We start from the raw sequence: 18,422 nt of genomic DNA on the forward strand, positions 1-18,422 counted from the left end.
AAATCTTTTATTAGATCTAGATCTATATTAAGTGTTATTGTATCAATTATTTTGAGTCAATCATGTAATTACGGGTAGGACGTAATAATATTTTTTTGAAGTAACGTCTGTATTTTATTATAAAAGAGCTATCTAGATTCTAGATTAACAATAATAAAGTTGTGCAATTAATTTTTTATTTTTGTTTAGCACAATTTCATGCTATTAGAATGATCAGTGCGCCATGGTTCAAACACTCGTGTGGACTAGTTTTTTTTTTGTTTTTTTTTTGGGGGGGGGGGGGGGGCAGGGTACCTGTGAGAAGGTTTCCGTGCTAGCTTTTCACAAGCAATTTTTTAAAAGTTGCTTGACTTGAATTCTAGCTTCAGGGCTCGATAAGTGCTTATGAAGATAGAAAGTTGTATAATTATTTATTGTTAGTTTCAAATTTTTAGTCGACGACCTATAGGCCTTTTAATTCTATAAACAAGGCTTATCTTATCTTATCTTATATAATACTTATTTTGTGCTTCTATAGTAGCCTCCTTTAGTCGCGAAGTGAGTAGGCCCCTATATAGCTTTTTAACAACCCCCCCCCCCCCCGAAAAAATCTGGTCATAATAGTGATAGAAACCAGAAGAAGGCATATCGATTATGATCTATAGATTGAGACCAGAGGACCAGAGAATATAGTCTAAATTTAGTTATGCCTAGATATCTAGATCAGTGATTTAGACTATACTATTGGTAAATAAAAAAGCATAACTAGTAAACGTTTCTAAACTTCATTTTTTTCCCCTCCCCAAATCTCTTGGTATAGAATATCTTATTTTATTGTATTATATTTATAATATTACATCTAGAAATTAGAATCTATTTTAGAGTCTTTAGATCTATGTAAATAATCATTATGCATATATATCTATAATAGTAATAGATAATTGTCAGTTACTCAGTAACTGAGACCTGAGTTATAATTATAATAATAGTCAATAAGAGTAAGACTCTAAGTCTAAGTTAACTAAGTAGTCTAAGAGTCAATATAATTATAAGTTAATATAAGTTGATTATAACTTATTGATATTGAAGAGGTAGATCTATTTTCTTTTAGCTTCAAACCCCGCTGAAGGGGGATTTAGACTAAAGAATCCCTTCGGCTACGCTCATAGCATTTTGAGTGCGTAATTTGCTTTTTTTATATTGAAGACATTGATTTGAAGATGTTTTTTTTTTTAGTTTCAAACCGCGCTGAAGGGGGTTTAAACTCAAAATCACCCTTGGCTTGGCTACACTCATAGAATTTTAGGGTGTAATTTGCTTTTTTTTTTATATTGAAGAGGTATTTTTTTAGCTTCAAACCCTGCTGGAGGGGGTTTTAACTCAAAACCCCCTTTGGCTACTATCATAGCATTATGAGTAATTTTTTTTTTATATTGAAGAAGTATTTTTTAGCTTCAAACCCAGCTGAAGGGGGGTTTTAAACTCAAAACCCCTTTGGCTACGCTCATAGCATTTTGAGTGTGTAATTTGCTTTTTCTTTATATTGAAGAGGTTTTTTTTAGCTTCAAACCCTGCTGAAAGGGGGTTTAAACGAAAGAATTTCTTTAGCTACGCTCATAGAATTTTGAGTGTGTAATTTTACTTTTTTTTATATTGAAGAGGTAGTTTTTAGCTGCAAACCCTGCTATAGTAGGTACTGTTAATGCAGTCCATTGATGTGCTATTTAAATTCCTTAACTTTTTTTAAAATTTACAGTATTTATCACTAAAGATATGCAGATGAAGTGAAACAAGTTGATTAGCAGCTATGTCTGAAGGTGGTATATCATGTGCTGTTTGTGGAGTCCATTTCAACTCACGTAAGTAGTGATAGTGAGGAATCCATATCAATTTGTCTTGTTCAAGTTTTTTCAATATAAAATAATGGTTTTCTTATTACCTAAAATATTTGAAAAAGAAAATTTTTTTTTAAAAGTTGAAATGTTTTGTTGAAACATTTTGTCAATCAGATTAGACATTTAAAGTTACTTTTATTTTTATTATTTTGGCCATGAATTAGTCTTATTTAATATCAAATTAAATGTCTGAAATCAAGATATAAGGGACTGTTTGTATTTATTGAATCTTTGTAAAAAAAAACAACAACACGTACCTAATTGTTTTATACAGAGAGAGATTACTTTGGTCACTGTCAAGGCAAAAAACACAAGTCTAATGAAAACCTGGCCAATTTGCAAGAGGCTGCTCAAAGGACAGTTTTTGTTAAAGGATTTAATGGTAAAATGTTTTCTACATTATGTCAAGTGAAATTAATTTTGGCTACTAAAGTTAAAGGGTTGGGGGAAAGAGTAACTTATTTATATGTCAATATTTAGAACACATTTATGCTTGGTGACCACTACATTATAAAACAAACAAAACACAATATATCAAAAGTTAAGAAAGGCTGTACATATGTCTAGACTTGAACCTTTCTGGTGTGGTGAAAGCAGAAGGATTTTTAATTTCTAAACATGGTTATCCTTGAGGTTAAGTATGATTTCTCTGTACTATACATCAAGATAAACAAGTAATTTAAAAAAGAAATAAAAATAAACGGCTACTTTATGTTTAAATAATAAACATTTATATTTCATCTGTCATTGAAAAATAAAGAGTATGTATGGGGATAGAACCCTTGACATTCATGTTATTAGCAATACACTCTAACAGCTTAGCTTACCGGCCATTCTACAAATATAAATATATATCTAGATCTATAAATAACATCTGAATGAATCAAAAATAAAATGGTGGCCAATTTTTTTATCTGAAGTTTATGTGTGAAATTTCATCTCAATAGTAGAATGAAAAGTAGTCAAAAGAAATAATTAACATTTGTTCTTTTTTTCTTTTTGACAAGGAAGAAATTGTGAGTTAATAGTAGAAATTGATAAAATAGAGACCCACTTAACATCATCATTTATCTTCGCTTTGTACAGGATACAATCCCGATTGTAAGAATGTCTTGGGACTCTACTTCTCTGTGTTTGGTCCAGTGACAAAAATCAAAGTGAACAACAAATCTGTAAGTCTATTCAATTTTCTTTTTACTGTAATGGATCTGTGTTCAAACTAGTTCTCAAGATCACAGCTCTATACAGCCCAAAATAAATATATGAAATTTTATTTAGTATACTGATAATTTTGTATCTTGTCCTATTTTTTTAGGGCATTTTTCTGTTATTGCAAGTTATTTTAAATGCATGTGTGGAATTCTAAATAAAGCATATTAGGAACCTTTTTTTTGACAGCTTGCTTGATCAAATCAACAATTTTATATAGTTCATAGAGCTTTACTGTTTTGTTTTTTAAAAACATATATTGGATTAATGGGTTTAAGTTCTCAATAATCCAAAGAGATTTTTGTCCTGTTGAAAACTGCTTCTTTGTCACATACCAAGAGAATCCTGTATGTTTAGAAAACTATTAATATATGTCAAAAATTGTTAGCATGTAGGCAACTTTGCCTTATTAAGTATACTAATTCTCATGTAATGAAATTTTTTTAGGCAAAAACTGAATGCAGACACAATTTTTTTGGTAAACTAAAAACATACTTTTAAGTATCACAAATCGAAACTGTGACCTCATTCTACTTCTTTCTAGAAACAGGGTCAGGTTAAAAAAGTCACAGAAAAAAGTCAGGAAAAAAGTTGCATTAGTCAGTTTCTGAAGGGTGATAGATATAAAAAATATTTGGTACAGAAATTTCTATGATTCTAGAAAAGACTATTTAAAAAGAAACTAATTGGGGGAAAGCTTGGTCTGTGTATTCTGATCTAGTGGATTGGATTTGGATCTAGAATGGTGAATGTTCCCTTCACATTTTAAAAATTGTGTCATGAAAATAAAAGTTGAGTGTGAAATGGGTTTACCTGTTTAGCCAACATATTCATATTAACTATAAAACACTGTGAAAACAAGTTTACCTGATTTGTAAAAAGTTTCATTCTTTAATAAAGATACAATTTTTTTTTTAGGGCTTCCTGGTTGTGGGAGGGACATTAAACATACACTTTGGTTTCCACCATGATCTAAAGAACATTTATGCCAAGTTTTATCAAGATTGGTCAAGCGGTTTTGATTTCTATGCGGGACATACATACATACGCTTTACATTCTGCTTTCTATATTACATATTCGCACACACACACTTTCACCTGTGATGCTATAATGTTTGTAATTAAAATTACTTGCAACATATAAAGTCTTACTTTATCGAGTTAAAGTTTTTGTAGGCATTCAAACCTGTTGTACAAAGTTGTATTGATTTGTTACTCAGGGTGGTTCCATTGCTAATGTTGAGTTTCAAGATCTGCCCTCTGTTGCGAAGTGCCTCAGCGTCAGGCACCATTGCCTCCAGGGTTCACCACTCTTCGTAAAGCAGTATGTCTTTCACTTGCCAAAGCATGAGCAGATGCGGATGATACATTTACAGAATGAGAAGGAAGAAGAGCAAAAGAGACAAAATATTCATTCAGCGGTGATGAAGTCGTTGATGTCTGCATGCAATGTAAGTCAAGATTTTCTATCACTTATATTCTACAGCTAAAACAACTTTTCTCTGCCTGGTTGGCGAGTCAAATGAAGAGAAATTTCTATATGATTAGCTCTTCTATTCATAAAACCCTTGTATCAGTCTTTTCCCAGTCTCCTGACATCATTTACCTCAGTCTGTTGAATTCTGGACCAAAGAGAGAGAATTTAAAAACACCACAGCATAAATAGTTCAGGTTTATAGTGATCACAGTCAGAAATGATAAATATTTCTTCACCTTCGCCTATCCCTTTTAGACCGCTAGGGCACCATACAATATGTTTTTGACCATCTTTTTCCATTCCTCTCCATCTTTTGCCTTGGATAGAACCTCTTTCAATGATAGGGCCGTCCATTCTTTTATGTTGTCTTCCGATAGCTTTTTCTATGTTCCTCTTCTTCTTTAAAACAAGTTAAAGATAGGTGTTCTTTTTTTCATCTATATTCAGTTGACTTACCAAATTAACCAATGTTCTTTTTTTCATCCATATTCAGTTGACTGACCAAATTAACCAATGTTCTTTTTTTCATCTATATTCAGTTGACTGACCAAATTAACCAATGTTCTTTTTTTCATCCGTATTCAGTTGACTGACCAAATTAACCAATGTTCTTTTTTTCATCTATATTCAGTTGACTGACCAAATTAACCAATGTTCTTTTTTTCATCCGTATTCAGTTGACTGACCAAATTAACCAATGTTCTTTTTTTCATCTATATTCAGTTGACTGACCAAATTAACCAATGTTCTTTTTTTCATCTATATTCAGTTGACTGACCAAATTAACCAATGTTCCTTTTTTCATCCATATTCAGTTGACTGACCAAATTAACCAATGTTCTTTTTTTCATCTATATTCAGTTGACTGACCAAATTAACCAAATGTTTCTTGTTTTCATCCATATTCAGTTGACTGACCAAATTAACCAAATGACAGAGATGTTAAAGTTGACAGAGGATGATGAAAAAGTTAGAGCCTTGATTTGTGATGATATGACCGTATTATTTAACAGATACTTTGAAAGTGAGTATCTTGTTTTTTCTTTGTTTTTGTTTTTTTAACCATTTTTATTAAAATCACATTCTGTTATTGTCACAGTCTTAGTTGACATTGCATGATCTACTAAAGTTCACGTCATGTTAAGAGTTTAAAAGACACGTGGAATTCCTGATGTAGAAAACAGGAAGTAGAATGAATAAAGTTGACTTAGAGTTCAGTCAGTCAAGTCAAACAGACAAGTGAAGTCAAGTGGGAAGTCAAGTGTTATTCTTTGGACCGAGTGGTCAAGTATATTTTGGTCCGGGATGGACAGTAGCGACTTAGAAAAGTCTGTAGTAATTTCAGTTAGAAAGTAACTTGTGGGCAGTTGTTGCCAGTGGTCTTTTGAGACATGTATTAGTTGATCTATATTTCTACACAGTGTTACCTGCTGAGATGCGGACGTGATTTGTAACTAACATATATTGGATACTTTTGATACCGCTGTTATGCGGATAGGATTGTTTATTATTTCTTGACTTGTAGCACTAACAGTGTATTATTATTGTTGTAGTAAAATAAACTTCATGTTTGTCTGCTGAAACGGACTAAGGTCAGTTTATAGTATTTGTCTTGTCACGTGTCAAGAGTACCTCAGGAAGCAAAAACTCAGTATTACACGACATTCACATTCTGCAACCTTACACCATTCAACCTGTCATTTACAGTTATCTTATCTTATCTTCTTCTTATCTTATATAATACAGACGTTACTTCAAAAAAGAAGATGATTATGTCCTAAGCGTCATGCATTTAGTCATGCATATTAACCAATGACTTAAATTCTGCCCAGTCACTGGTTTTCCTGGCTAGCTCAGGCAACCCATTCCATGCTCTAATAGCACTAGGGAAGAAGGAGTATTTGTACAAATTTGTCCTAGCATATGGGACGAGGAATGTGCCTTTATCTTTGTGTCTTTCAGAGTATTTTATTAAATTTTGTTTTTGTATTTGAAGATTATGGTTCAGTGTTTTATGTATGATTGCTACTTTACTTTTGAGCCTTCTGTCCTGAAGGCTTTCTAAATTTAGTGATTTTACTAAAGTGTTACTCTAGTCAAATGTGAATATTTGTTTGTTATGAATCTCACTGCTCTATTTTGTGTCTGTTCCAGTTTCTTAATGTTTTCTTGAGTTGAGGGGTCCCAAACGGAGGATGCATATTCTATTATTGGCCTAACCAAGGTTAAATAACATTTTAGTTTTATGTTCTTATTTGATTTATAGAAATTTCTTTTAATAAATCCTAATGCTTTGTTTGATTTTTTTGTAGTTTCATCAATATGTGGATTCCATGATAGTTTTTCATTTATTATAACACCTAGGTATTTTGCGTTTTTAGTCTGTGTTACTGGTTTGCCATGAATAAGATAAGTGGAATTAATTTGTTTTAGTTTTTTTGTTACTCTTAACAACTGACATTTTTCTGGGTGGAAAGACATGCTCCAATTTGATTTCCATTTCTGTAATTCATCTAATTCTCTTTGTAAAATATCTGTGTCCTGTGTTGTTTTTATTGTTCTATATATTATGCAATCGTCTGCAAATAATCTGACTTTTGTTCCTGAGGTAACGCAATTTGGTAAATCATTTATGTAAATTAAAAATAGTAGTGGACCCAAGACTGTTCCTTGAGGTACACCTGAGTTTACTGTTATCGGTGTTGATTTAGAGCCATTTATTATTACAGTTTGTTCTCTCCCTATCAGAAAATCTTTAATCCACTGATGCAGTGGTCCATTAATGCCGAAATATTTTAATTTTTTAAGCAAACTATGGTGGTGAACTTTGTCAAAAGCCTTAGAAAAATCTAGTAAGATAGCATCTATTTGTTCACTATTATCTAAACCTTTTGAAAAATCATCAATTAGTCCTATTAGTTGTGTTTCACATGATCTATATTTCCTAAAGCCATGTTGGTATGGTGTGAGGACATTATGTTTGTCTAAGTGGTTTATGATGTTGCTACATATTATGTGTTCTAGGATTTTACATGTGATGCTGGTAAGTGATACTGGTCTGTAGTTTCCTGGGTCAGATTTTTCTCCTTTTTTAAATAGGGGGGTGACATTAGCTTCTTTCCAGTCCTTTGGTACTCTGCCCTGGTTAAGTGAAGCCTGAAAGAGTATTTTGAACACTGGGGCTAGCTCATTGCTTAGTTCTTTGAGTAATCTAGCTGGAATACCATCAGGTCCAGAAGCTTTATTTGGTTTGGTGTTGGCTAATAGTTTTTGAATTCCATTTTCTTGTACTACTATATCTTCTATGTTGTTTACTTGGTTCAAATTCAGTAATATGTCTTTGTCTCCTGGGGCTGAGAATGCTGATGCAAAGTATTTGTTTAGGATGTTTGCTTTAGTTTCATTATCATTATGTATTATGTTATGTTCGTCTTTTAATGGCGCTATGCCTGTTGTTTCCATTTTCTTAGACTTAATGTATGACCATAGGTTTTTGTTGTTATCTTTAGATATTACATTGTTTATGTATTCACTCTGCTGCTGTCTGCTTACTTTTTGGGTTAAGTGTTTAATTTTTATATACTTTTTGTAAACTCTTTCTGCATTAGTTTCTTTAAATTTTCTATATAGGTTATAAATATTAGACTATCACAACAAGCATTGAACTGTTAAAGTACTCAAAATATTTATACTCTAGTTGATACTTGTGTTTACTACGGTGAAATAATTGACATAGCAGTTTTAATGCCTGCTAGTTGAAAATTGTGGTTTACTTTCAAGTTTTTATGTTGCTCATTCGGAATGTTTTTGCCTTTAAATGAATGGACAATATCATAGTGCCCTAATCCCTCACTTCTTTTGTCTTTACATCCTAAAAACTTAGTTGTTATCCTTTTACCTCCTTTCATAGTTTCCCATACCCTTTTTAAAACATGTATATAAACTTCTTAGGCCCATCAGTTGTGACTTTATCGTCTCCCATACGGAAGTGGTACATTTTATTCTACAATTTAGCATAAAACTACTCTAAAGCACATCATTGGTTATTAGAAAGTTACTCATATGAAAAAAAAAGAATAGTTTCTTTTGACGGTCCAAGACATTACGAATAAAAGAAATAAATATCCTTAACAACTACACACATTCTTATGACACATTGGACTGCATATAAGAAGAGGACATACAAAATAACAAATTATTACTTTTGCCCCACAGGCTGCTCTGTCCATCAGTTTGGATCTTCTATTAACAGATTCGGAACGAAAGGCTGTGACCTTGACCTCTTTTTGTATTTGAGAAGTGATTTGCCTTATTATAAGGTAAAAGATTTTGCAAACAAAATAAGTGGCTATGATACTTTTTTATATGATTTAAAGCTATTACAACACAAGGATTATAAATTGTTTGCATGTAAAGTCCTTCTTCTTTGTCTAGCCAGCTTTTTGCTGCTGAGCTGTGAGCTCTTTAGCAGCCTGTGCCACAGAAAGTAGCATGCTGTTTTTCCCAGTTGTTCCGCACTGCCATACAGAGTGTTGGTTGTGCTGGGTTTGTTGTGGGTAACAGGGTTTGTCTGAGGTAAATTTAAATGTGTGGCATTTTAAGAGGGTAAGTTTGACTGGTTTGTAATGGTTGGAACTGTGTGTACAGTGGGGTGGGTATGTGGGGATTTTTCTGTGTAGGTGAAAATTGAAAGATGTGTGTCCTGTTCTGAGTTGAAATATTGTTGATTACTCATTTCCTTGTACATAGCTCGGTTTGTGCTTCCTGATGCCCATTGGTTGAGCCTCTTCTTTATGATTTGTGGCTAACGTTTCATGAAAGTGTTGTAATTTTCTGGGGCTACTATTTTTTTCATTGATAACCTGTTTCCTGTGTGCCCAGGGATCCAATATTATGTGGCTGTGATAATAAATTTCATGATGTTATGGTGGATTATCAGGAATAAAGTTGTATTATTCCAAAACAATTGTCCTTTAACATATACTGTGGGCCATTTTACCAATGTATAATTTGAAATATATTCCTATACTCATGTACAACTCCTGGTATTTGGTTAATGGTTTATATAAACTGGTATTTGTCTACTACATTTGGTTATTAGACTTTTGTACTGTAATACTGGCTTCAGTACTTGGTTATTGTTTTAGGCTTTCTTACTGAAATATTGACTTGTTCTTTTCTTAAGAAACCCAGAGTACAGTTACCTTTTCACAAGGACATAAAAACTCTAAAATTTGATTATGGCCCCTTATCAACTGAACAGTTGTCAACAATGGATTTATATGATCAGGTAATTATATCACTTTAATATAAAAATATATTTTATATAGATCATAGTGAAAAGTTCGAGGCCCTATGTTCCATGAGGAACTCAAAGGAGTGATGATGATGATGATAGTGAAAAGTTGAGGAGCACTTGGCTTCCGAACTGAGTGATCTTTGGATTTCAAATTTTGTGATTTTCAAGACACCATCATGAGTCCACCCAATTCTTATGGGTTGAATGTTAGTTGGGAAACTAAAGGTGACTGGTTGTTGTGCTGGTCATATGATATGGTCATATGATACTACCATTGTTAATAAACAGCCATTAAATACAGATGATCTTTACATCATCAGCCCTGTGACATAATGGGGAACTAACTATTTTTAATTACTTGTAAAGTTAGGAGGGATTCCCCTTATGTAGTTTATAAAAGGCCTTGCAAACTGTGCTTAGTTGCCACTTGCTCCTGAGTTACCAGCTTGACCACTTGACCTGTGTTGTCAATAGTATTTTTTTTTGTGTAAGTGGTCGTGTGTCATGGGGTACTCGGAGAAGTGTGCCCTGCTCTGGAGATCTTTGGGCTAAGTATATCTTTAGTATTATTGTATTTTATATAATGTATTATTTGTAGAGATATAGCCTCAAATGATTTCCAGGTAGTATACTTTTACCCTGATGTTCTGCATCCTGGGGTACTCCCAAACGTGACATATTTTTGTAACCTTTTTCTGAGGGATTCAACCTGTATTGAATCATCAGATGGACTTTACATATTTTTATAGCCTTGTCTCTGAGGTATTCAACCTGTATTGAATCATCAGATGGGCTTTACCAAACGGATGTCTATAGGTGGGATGCTATGAAGCTTGTAGGCTCATAGGTTTCCCTGAAGCCTATAGTTCATCATGACCCCTTTGTTGTTTTTTTAGGCTAAAAGTGGCTAGTGTCAGCCTGAAGCTTGTAACCCCAGAATGGTCAAAAGTGGTCATGTGTTGACCTGAGGCCTGTGACCTTTATTTTTGATAACCAGAATGTGACGATAATGTAACATATGACTAGGGCTGTGTGCCATATTATTTTTTAGTATCTTTTGTTTACTTTTTGTTGTGTCAGCCTGTGAGTTGATGGCCATTTATTTACACATTTATTTTTCTCAATGTAAATAAACTTTGTAAATATGTTTACCTGCGACTTTGTAAAGTCTTTTGTTGCATACATTAGTTGAATTGTATACCTGGAGGTTATACCTAATAACCTAGGCAGTACAAGAAGGGACCAGCACACCTCTGGACGAACGTGCCAGCACAATTAACACTGACCTTTTGATCTAAATACCTAAATCTAGCTATAATTCTAATTGAATATTTTTAGCTATACCCGCTAATAGGTAAATTAATTGATCAAAATTTTGTTATATTGAGTGGGGTGCTCTTTTAAAATCAATCCCCATTACTGTGTAATATGGGGTACTCTTACAAGCAACCTCATTTCATTTGTAACATGGGGGCTCGTCTTTTTTGTTTCATTTGTAACATGAGGGCTCGTCATTTCATTTGTAACAATCCCCATGGATCATCTGGAAGGTCTGATAGGGGTACTTTAATTTTTACTTTACTTTATTATTACACTTGACAGAAAGGTTTGAATTGTTAAAGTTGGCCTTAGTGCCTATATCGTCCTAATGATCAGCTGTGGTTGTTTCCTTGCTACAATCTGTCACCATAGTTAACTCTTATTTCTAACAGATCCTTTTCAAAGCTCACTTCAGAAACAAGGCGACTTAATACATCTCTTTAGAGAGGAATTCTTTCCTCATTGTCACCTGCACCAAAATACACAGAATGCTTTAAAATACACCTGTTCAAATATATATATATAAAGATTTTTTCCCCCTTTCTGTTTAGATAAAGCTGGTGGCCAAAATTCTTGAAAATCGTAAAAAGTGGTATACAGATATTATTACCATTCCAAGTCACAGATGCCCTGTCATCAAATTTACTCATCATTCATCAGGCATTAAAGGTGATTTGTCATTAAATAACAGGTCAGTGTTGTTTTTTGTGTGTTATTTTAAAATCAAGTCTAATTATTCCTCTCATTCCCTTTGTTTTTTTTGTTTTTATTTTGCAAACTAGAACTTAAACAAGAAAAACATAAAAATACTTTTTAAAAAAAAAAACAAGCTTTTATTAAGCGTACATATATTAATTAGTTCGGATCAGTCATACAGTTATATGTATTATTGACCTAGATATATAAATCAGTGCCATAGAATTTTTTTTACAGATTGTTTTGTGTTTAGCTTTTAGCATTCTCAATGTACTATGATCCTATCACTTGTCTGGACCAGTTGTGAAAGGGGGAGGGAAGAAGGGAGTATTGTGGTGAATGTTTACATGATCGGTTTTATAAATGCTTCAAAAAATGTTCACTCAGTGTTCCTCAAGGGGACTAATTCAACTTATACCATCACATCTGTCAAATACAATTTCTTTCCCTTGTTTAAAATGTGTTGTCATGTAAAAGAAATAATGGAAAGAAATAATGTGTACAAACTTTTTACCATACAAAAGGAGTGAGTTAATATAAGCTTTGTAAAAAAAAATAATTGGCACTCACAACCTCTAGGACTATTCTCTACCTGTATTTAGGGTGTTTGAGTTTGGGCATAAGTATCTTCTTTCTAGAATGGAAGCCTAAAGTTCTAAATTAAAAAGTAAAAGCATTAGTCAGTGATAGTAAAAACACATAGTAAAAAAGTCTGTTATACTTTCAAAAAAAAATCTGAAAGTCTGTGAAAGTAAAAAAAAAATTATTTGATAATAAAAAAAAGTATGTAATTGTAAGAAAAAGTTTGTGATAATTTTTAAAAAGTCAGAAAGTAAAAGAAACTTTTGTGTTAGTAAAATTCCTCCAGAATGAAGTTATTATGACACTTAATATTCTGCCTCTAAGATAACACAAGTTCTGTTATTGATTTTTTTTCCTTCAATCGCCAGAAAAGCTCTGTACAACAGCCTCTTGTTGCGCTTGTATGGATCCGATCCACGTATTCAAAAACTGGTCCATGTAGTTCGCCTGTGGGCTAAGGCGCATGAGCTCACCGGAGGAGTTGGTAAATTCCAAGTGCTGACTAGCTACGCCCTGACATTGATGATTTTGTTCAGTGTGATGAAGAGAGAGCCAAAAGTTATTCCACTAGTGTGTGAGGTGGACGGCTCTGTGAAAGGTAAGATGGGGAAGGTTTTAAACTAATCCACAACATCCATTTACATCATTGACGCTACAGCCCATGGATGGCCCTGACTTGTTCTAGCACATCTTTCCATTCTGATCTATCCTGCACTTAGCATCTCCATCTACCTCTCCTTCATCAAACCACTGTACTCGTAGTCTGCCTTTGGGATCGCCTGCCTTTTGGTTTTTGCCAGTGAACAATCTTTGCTCCTCTCCGACATATTTTCGAGGTGACCTGCCCAACGTAATTGTGTTCCTTTTTATTTTTGTCACTATAGAGGGGTCTTCCTATAGCTGCTATATGTCCTGGTGCAAGTCCTCCATCTGGTTTCCTCTTGTATGGCACCTTAAACTTTTCTGAGGATTTTCCTTTCCCAACCTACGACCTCCCACCAATAAATAAATTAAGATTGCAAGATGGAATTTTAGGACCAGTGAAGTATTAAAAACCAACAACTGATAGCTGATAGATGAATGCTTAAGACTTTGACAGGACTAAATAGAGCCTGTATCTATGGAGCAATAATTATGGTAATTGTATTTTACTGGCCTTTGTTACTTTGTGGTGTGTTCTAAACAATGGCTTAGAACAGCTCACACTGCTAGTTCTACTGGATTGGACCAAATGTTTTGTTATGAAGGCTATCACTATCATATCAATCATTCTTGATCACGTTTAACAACGACTAATATTTTGTTCCTTAATAGGTGCATATAGAGAAAAAGTGGAAAACTGGGATTGCATTGTTGTTCCCTCAGATGCCGTTCTACCTGCGACTGATAATAAAGAAACAGTTGGTTAGTTCGACTTTCCTTTAGTCTTTTTTAGCTGCCTCTACAGAGAAAAGACATTAGTCTTTATGTAGTTTTTGTCTATTGCATATATATCTAAATATATACAAGTGCTTGAGAAAATCTGATTTCGCCCTTGCCTTTATTATGCTTAGAAAGGTGCACCTACTTTTTATCAGATATTTAATTTTACATAAATGTTTGTCCAGGTTATGAGACTCAATAAGAAATCTTGCTTATTCTTGCTTTTTTTTTTTTTTTTAATGCAGTGGATCTGTTGAAAGGCTTTTTCCAGTTCTTCTCCGCTTCAGTCAATTGGGACACTGATGTGTTGATGATGTGGGACAGCTCCATTGCCAGTCGAGCCACTATATCACAGGATCCATTCTTTACTTCAACTAAGGTAATTAGTTCCCTTAGGATCATGATTTTGTGCTCATTCATTAGCCCTCCTCTAGTCATGTAGAAGGTGCCTAGAATGTTTAAAAATGACCAAACAAATTGGACGGCAAATCCTCTGCAAAGAGCTATCTTTTAACTCAGTTCAGGACACAGATTTTAACCCATTAGCTCCTTCTGCAGTTGGAAACGTTTTCCCGTTTTAGTCCTAAACCGTTGTAGAATGTTTCTAAAATCCCCTATTCATAATACTTGCTTTAAACTTTTTAAAAAGAAGATTAATTCTAGTCTCGTTGCAAGTGTGATTACAGATAATTTTGGAGATTTCCGATTCTATTTGTAATAACATTGGGAAGATTTTTATTACTTAAATAATTTTTAAAATGAACAGGCCCATAACCCCAGTGTATAAGCCCCCACTTGGCAAAATGGGTATTTTTAAAGCTATTTTACATTCTAATGGTATTAAAAGTATATATATTTTTAAGTTGTTTGTTTGTTTATATGTATTAGATCTTAAATTTGATTATTTAAAAAAAAAAATATATTTTCTAGGATTTTTTAAATTGGAGTTATCCTTCTTTGCTTAGGGCCTGGGAATAGGAGCTATTGGGTTAAAATTTTCTTCTAAACACAATTAACTCCACACACATAACCCACTAAAGATATTGTGCCCACCCGTATGAAATTGTCAATCATACCCTCTTAGAATTCCCCTATTACCTCAGACAGACCCTATTACCTCAGACAGACCCTATTACCTCAGACAGACCCTATTACCACAACACCCCAGCATAACTGTGGAACAGCTGTGAAGAACAGCTGACTACTTTTCCTTGGCACAGGCTGCTTAAGAGCTTACAGCTCAGCATCAAAAAGCTGATAAGATGAAGAAGAAGGAATTTACATGCAAACAATTTATAATCCTTACATTGTAATAGCTTTAAAACAAAAAAGAAAAAAAAAACATAGCCCCCTTTTTTTTTTGTTTGCAAAATCTTTTACCTTGTAATAAGGCACATCTCTTCTCAAATACAAAAAGAGGTCAAGGTCACAGCCTTTCATTCCGAATTTGTTAATAGAAGATCCAAACTGATGGACAGAGCAGCCTATGGGGCAAAAGTTATGTTTTGTTATTTGAGTCAGTTACTTATTCAACAAATGGAGAAACTTCTTCAAAAAGCACAGCAGCTTCAGATCATGTAGAATCAGTCAGACTTCAGTCAACAATCTCCCCCGATTCCTGGCAGCAGTCAACAATCTCCCTCGATTCCTGACAGCAGTCTACAATCTGCTTCAATTCCTGGTAGCAGTCAAAAAACCTCTGCCCTGTTCTAGCAGTAGTGGTAGTTCAGCTCAGAAGGATACTCCACCTAAAGCTGACAAAATGAAGAAGAATGTGAAAGCGTAGTTTAGTTATTTTAAAAAGTTTTTATTGACTTATCCATGTAAGATGTAGGCAGGGTGGCTGAGTGGTAAGGCGCTTGGCTTTCTAACTGGAAGTCCCGGGTTCAAATCTTGGTGAAGACTGGAAGATTGATTTTTGGGATCTTTTGGGTGCCTTTGAGTCTACCTAGCTCTAATGGGTACCTGCCATTAGTTGGGGAAAAGTAAAGGCAGTTTGTCATTGTGCTGGCCACATGACACCCTAGTTAACAGTCAGTCACAGAAACTGGGCTATAGGTCGCTAGGTCTGAAAGAGGACTTAACTTATCCATGTAAGACTCATCTCAATTTTTTAAAATGAATAAGTGATGTTTTTTTTTAATCCTTTGACTGAAGCAAGTGTTGTGTTTCTGCAGGCTGGCTGTATGATGCTGATAGATCCCTTTGTTCTCACTCACAATGTACTTGGCAATGTGAATGAAAAGACAAGAGCTAAATTCATTCAGGAAGTAAAGAGAGCAGCAGAGATAATGTCCCCCTGGCCCTCCAGTGGTGAACTTCAGCCTTCCTCTGAAATTTGGGGAATAGCAGGTAATAAAGTTGTGTAGTCAAAACAATGAAGAGTAATACATGGTGTGTCTTAATAGTCAAATAATCCAATCAGACGTTTCCAGTGACTGATCTCTATGGAGACAGCTTGCCGCCAATGTGCCAAGTGGTATGGGAGATTCTAAGTGAAGTAATTTAAAATGAAAAATTATAAAAACAAGTAGACACAATTATAGAAGTATCAATAATAATAAAAAATATTTTAAAAAGAATTGGAGAGATTAAATAGCTAGATAAATAATAATAAAAAGATAACTAAATTTACATTGGCTGCATATGAATGTTGGTAACCACATTGACTATTGGCTGCATATGTATGTTGGCAAGCACATTGACTATTGTAATCTTTTAGATCGTTTGATATTTTCATTTCAAACTAATGAGTATAAAAAATCTTTTCTATTTCAGAATTATTAACAGTTATTCCAGAACCTCCTAATAGTCCAGATAAAAGTAAAGGCCAAGTAAACAGCCAGAAAAAAACAACTGACCAACATGCGACCAAAATTGAAGGTGAGCAGGACAATGGAGATTTCTGTATCCCTATTCAACCTTCGCCGGACACAATGGCCAGCTTGCAATTAAAATCTCAAACTGAGAAGAATCAGCAGAGCATAGCACTACAGTGGTGTGATCTAGCTCACACAATGGCTCTGAACATTCTGAGTAAAGTTTTCTTGGCATCCATCACATCTCTTGATGAGCCAGACAAAAATGTCTGCATCTCTGATGTTAAAACTGCTGGGGATTCAGTGACTCAGACGATAGAATCAATCTCACCATCGATAGATTCTATGACCCTCTCAAATAATGCCAGCATCGCTGATGTTAAGACTGCTGGGGATTCAGTGACTCAGACAATAGAATCAATCTCACCATCGATAGATTCTATGACCCTCTCAAATGACTCTCCCTTATCGGAGAGAAACTGTCAGTCTACCTTGGGAATGTCCTCCTGCAAGAGAAGCAGCGATGAGGCAAAGCTGGACCAGTTGATCAGTCGCGAGTCCTTACATTCCTCAGACCTTTGCAGAGAGAACATGGTTGAGAACCCCATGAAAAGATTCTGTGAGGGAATCTGTGAAAATTCCATCAGTGCAGAGCAGATGTTACCTGAGCCCTCTGAAGATTGCTCACCAAAATCTGAAAACATTGTGGTAACGAGACAGAATCAACTGCTAAATTCTGATGCAGATGCCAACTGTGATTTGTTGTCTGGAGACCAGCCTCTTTCTAAAAACAAAATTTCTTCATATCGGTGTCAGTGTAAATACAAATTGTGGATAGGGAGAAGTAAATTGAAGAAAAATCGCCTCAGTAAATGCAGCTTAGAGTTTGAGACACAAATAAGTCAGTTACTTATTCAACAAATGGAGAAACTTCTTCAAAAAGCACAGCAGCTTCAGATCATGCAGAATGAGTCAGACTCCAGTCAAAAATCTCCCTCAGTTCCTGGCAGCAGTCAACAATCTCCCACGAATCCTGACAGAGGTCAACAATCTGCCTCGATTCCTGATAGCAGTCAACAATCTCCCGCGATTCCTGGCAGCATTCAACACTCTGCTTCGATTCCTGGCAGCAGTCAGCAACCTCATCCCTGTTCTAGCAGCGGTGGCAAATCAGCTCAGAAAGATGCTCCACCTAAATCTAGCAGTAAAGCTGGATCAGTTCGGAAAACTGCTGAACCCAAAGATGAAGAAGTTGAGTTTACTTGTGAAATTAAGTACATGAAGACTGATACTATGTTGCCTTATATTCTGATTAAACTCAGACCTACTCCAGTATGTCTCAATAACTTCAAAAACTTTTACTACTCTTTCCGCTCCATGGCCTCAAAACTTATTGTTTCACAAACTGACTTTTAATTTTTTTTTTGATTTGTAAAAAGTCCAGATAATTATATATAGTTATTATTATATTATTATTATAGTTATTATAAGTAACTAATTGTTTTAAAAAAATTTAGACCATTTTACAATGGTCATCAACATGAAATAAGCTAGTCATAGCTGCACTTTTAACTTTTTATAGTAATTAAATATATTGCATAAATTGATTATTTTGTAATTAAAGTTGCTCATTTATATTCAAAAACATTTTTTGTCTGTTCTTTTTTTATCTTTATTACAAATAGATTTCTTTACTTTAAAATGTAGGTATTCACATTTTTTTT

The 18,422-nt window shown here is 34.2% G+C and overlaps 1 protein-coding gene across 2 annotated transcripts; it reads left to right on the forward strand.

The window, feature by feature from the left end:
• The first annotated feature begins 715 nt into the window (after nt 1-715).
• Nucleotides 716-18,331, forward strand: LOC106058864 (speckle targeted PIP5K1A-regulated poly(A) polymerase-like). 2 transcript variants are annotated; one of them, XM_056003667.1, is made up of 14 exons: nt 716-793; nt 1,736-1,838; nt 2,149-2,256; nt 2,961-3,046; nt 4,304-4,534; nt 5,470-5,584; nt 8,776-8,879; nt 9,746-9,850; nt 11,731-11,870; nt 12,826-13,055; nt 13,772-13,861; nt 14,125-14,258; nt 16,057-16,231; nt 16,658-18,331. In XM_056003667.1, exons 2-14 carry the CDS (start codon nt 1,787-1,789, stop codon nt 18,112-18,114), a joined length of 3,027 nt encoding a protein of 1,008 aa, XP_055859642.1. In that variant the 5' UTR covers nt 716-793; nt 1,736-1,786; the 3' UTR covers nt 18,115-18,331. The 2 variants fall into 2 exon arrangements, with proteins under 2 accessions (XP_055859642.1, XP_055859643.1); XM_056003668.1 differs by lacking the exon at nt 716-793 and adding an exon at nt 1,138-1,156.
• The last annotated feature ends 91 nt before the right edge of the window (nt 18,332-18,422 follow it).

Source organism: Biomphalaria glabrata, chromosome 11 (assembly GCF_947242115.1).
Source record: "Biomphalaria glabrata chromosome 11, xgBioGlab47.1, whole genome shotgun sequence".
Classification (NCBI taxonomy): Eukaryota; Metazoa; Mollusca; class Gastropoda; family Planorbidae; genus Biomphalaria; species Biomphalaria glabrata.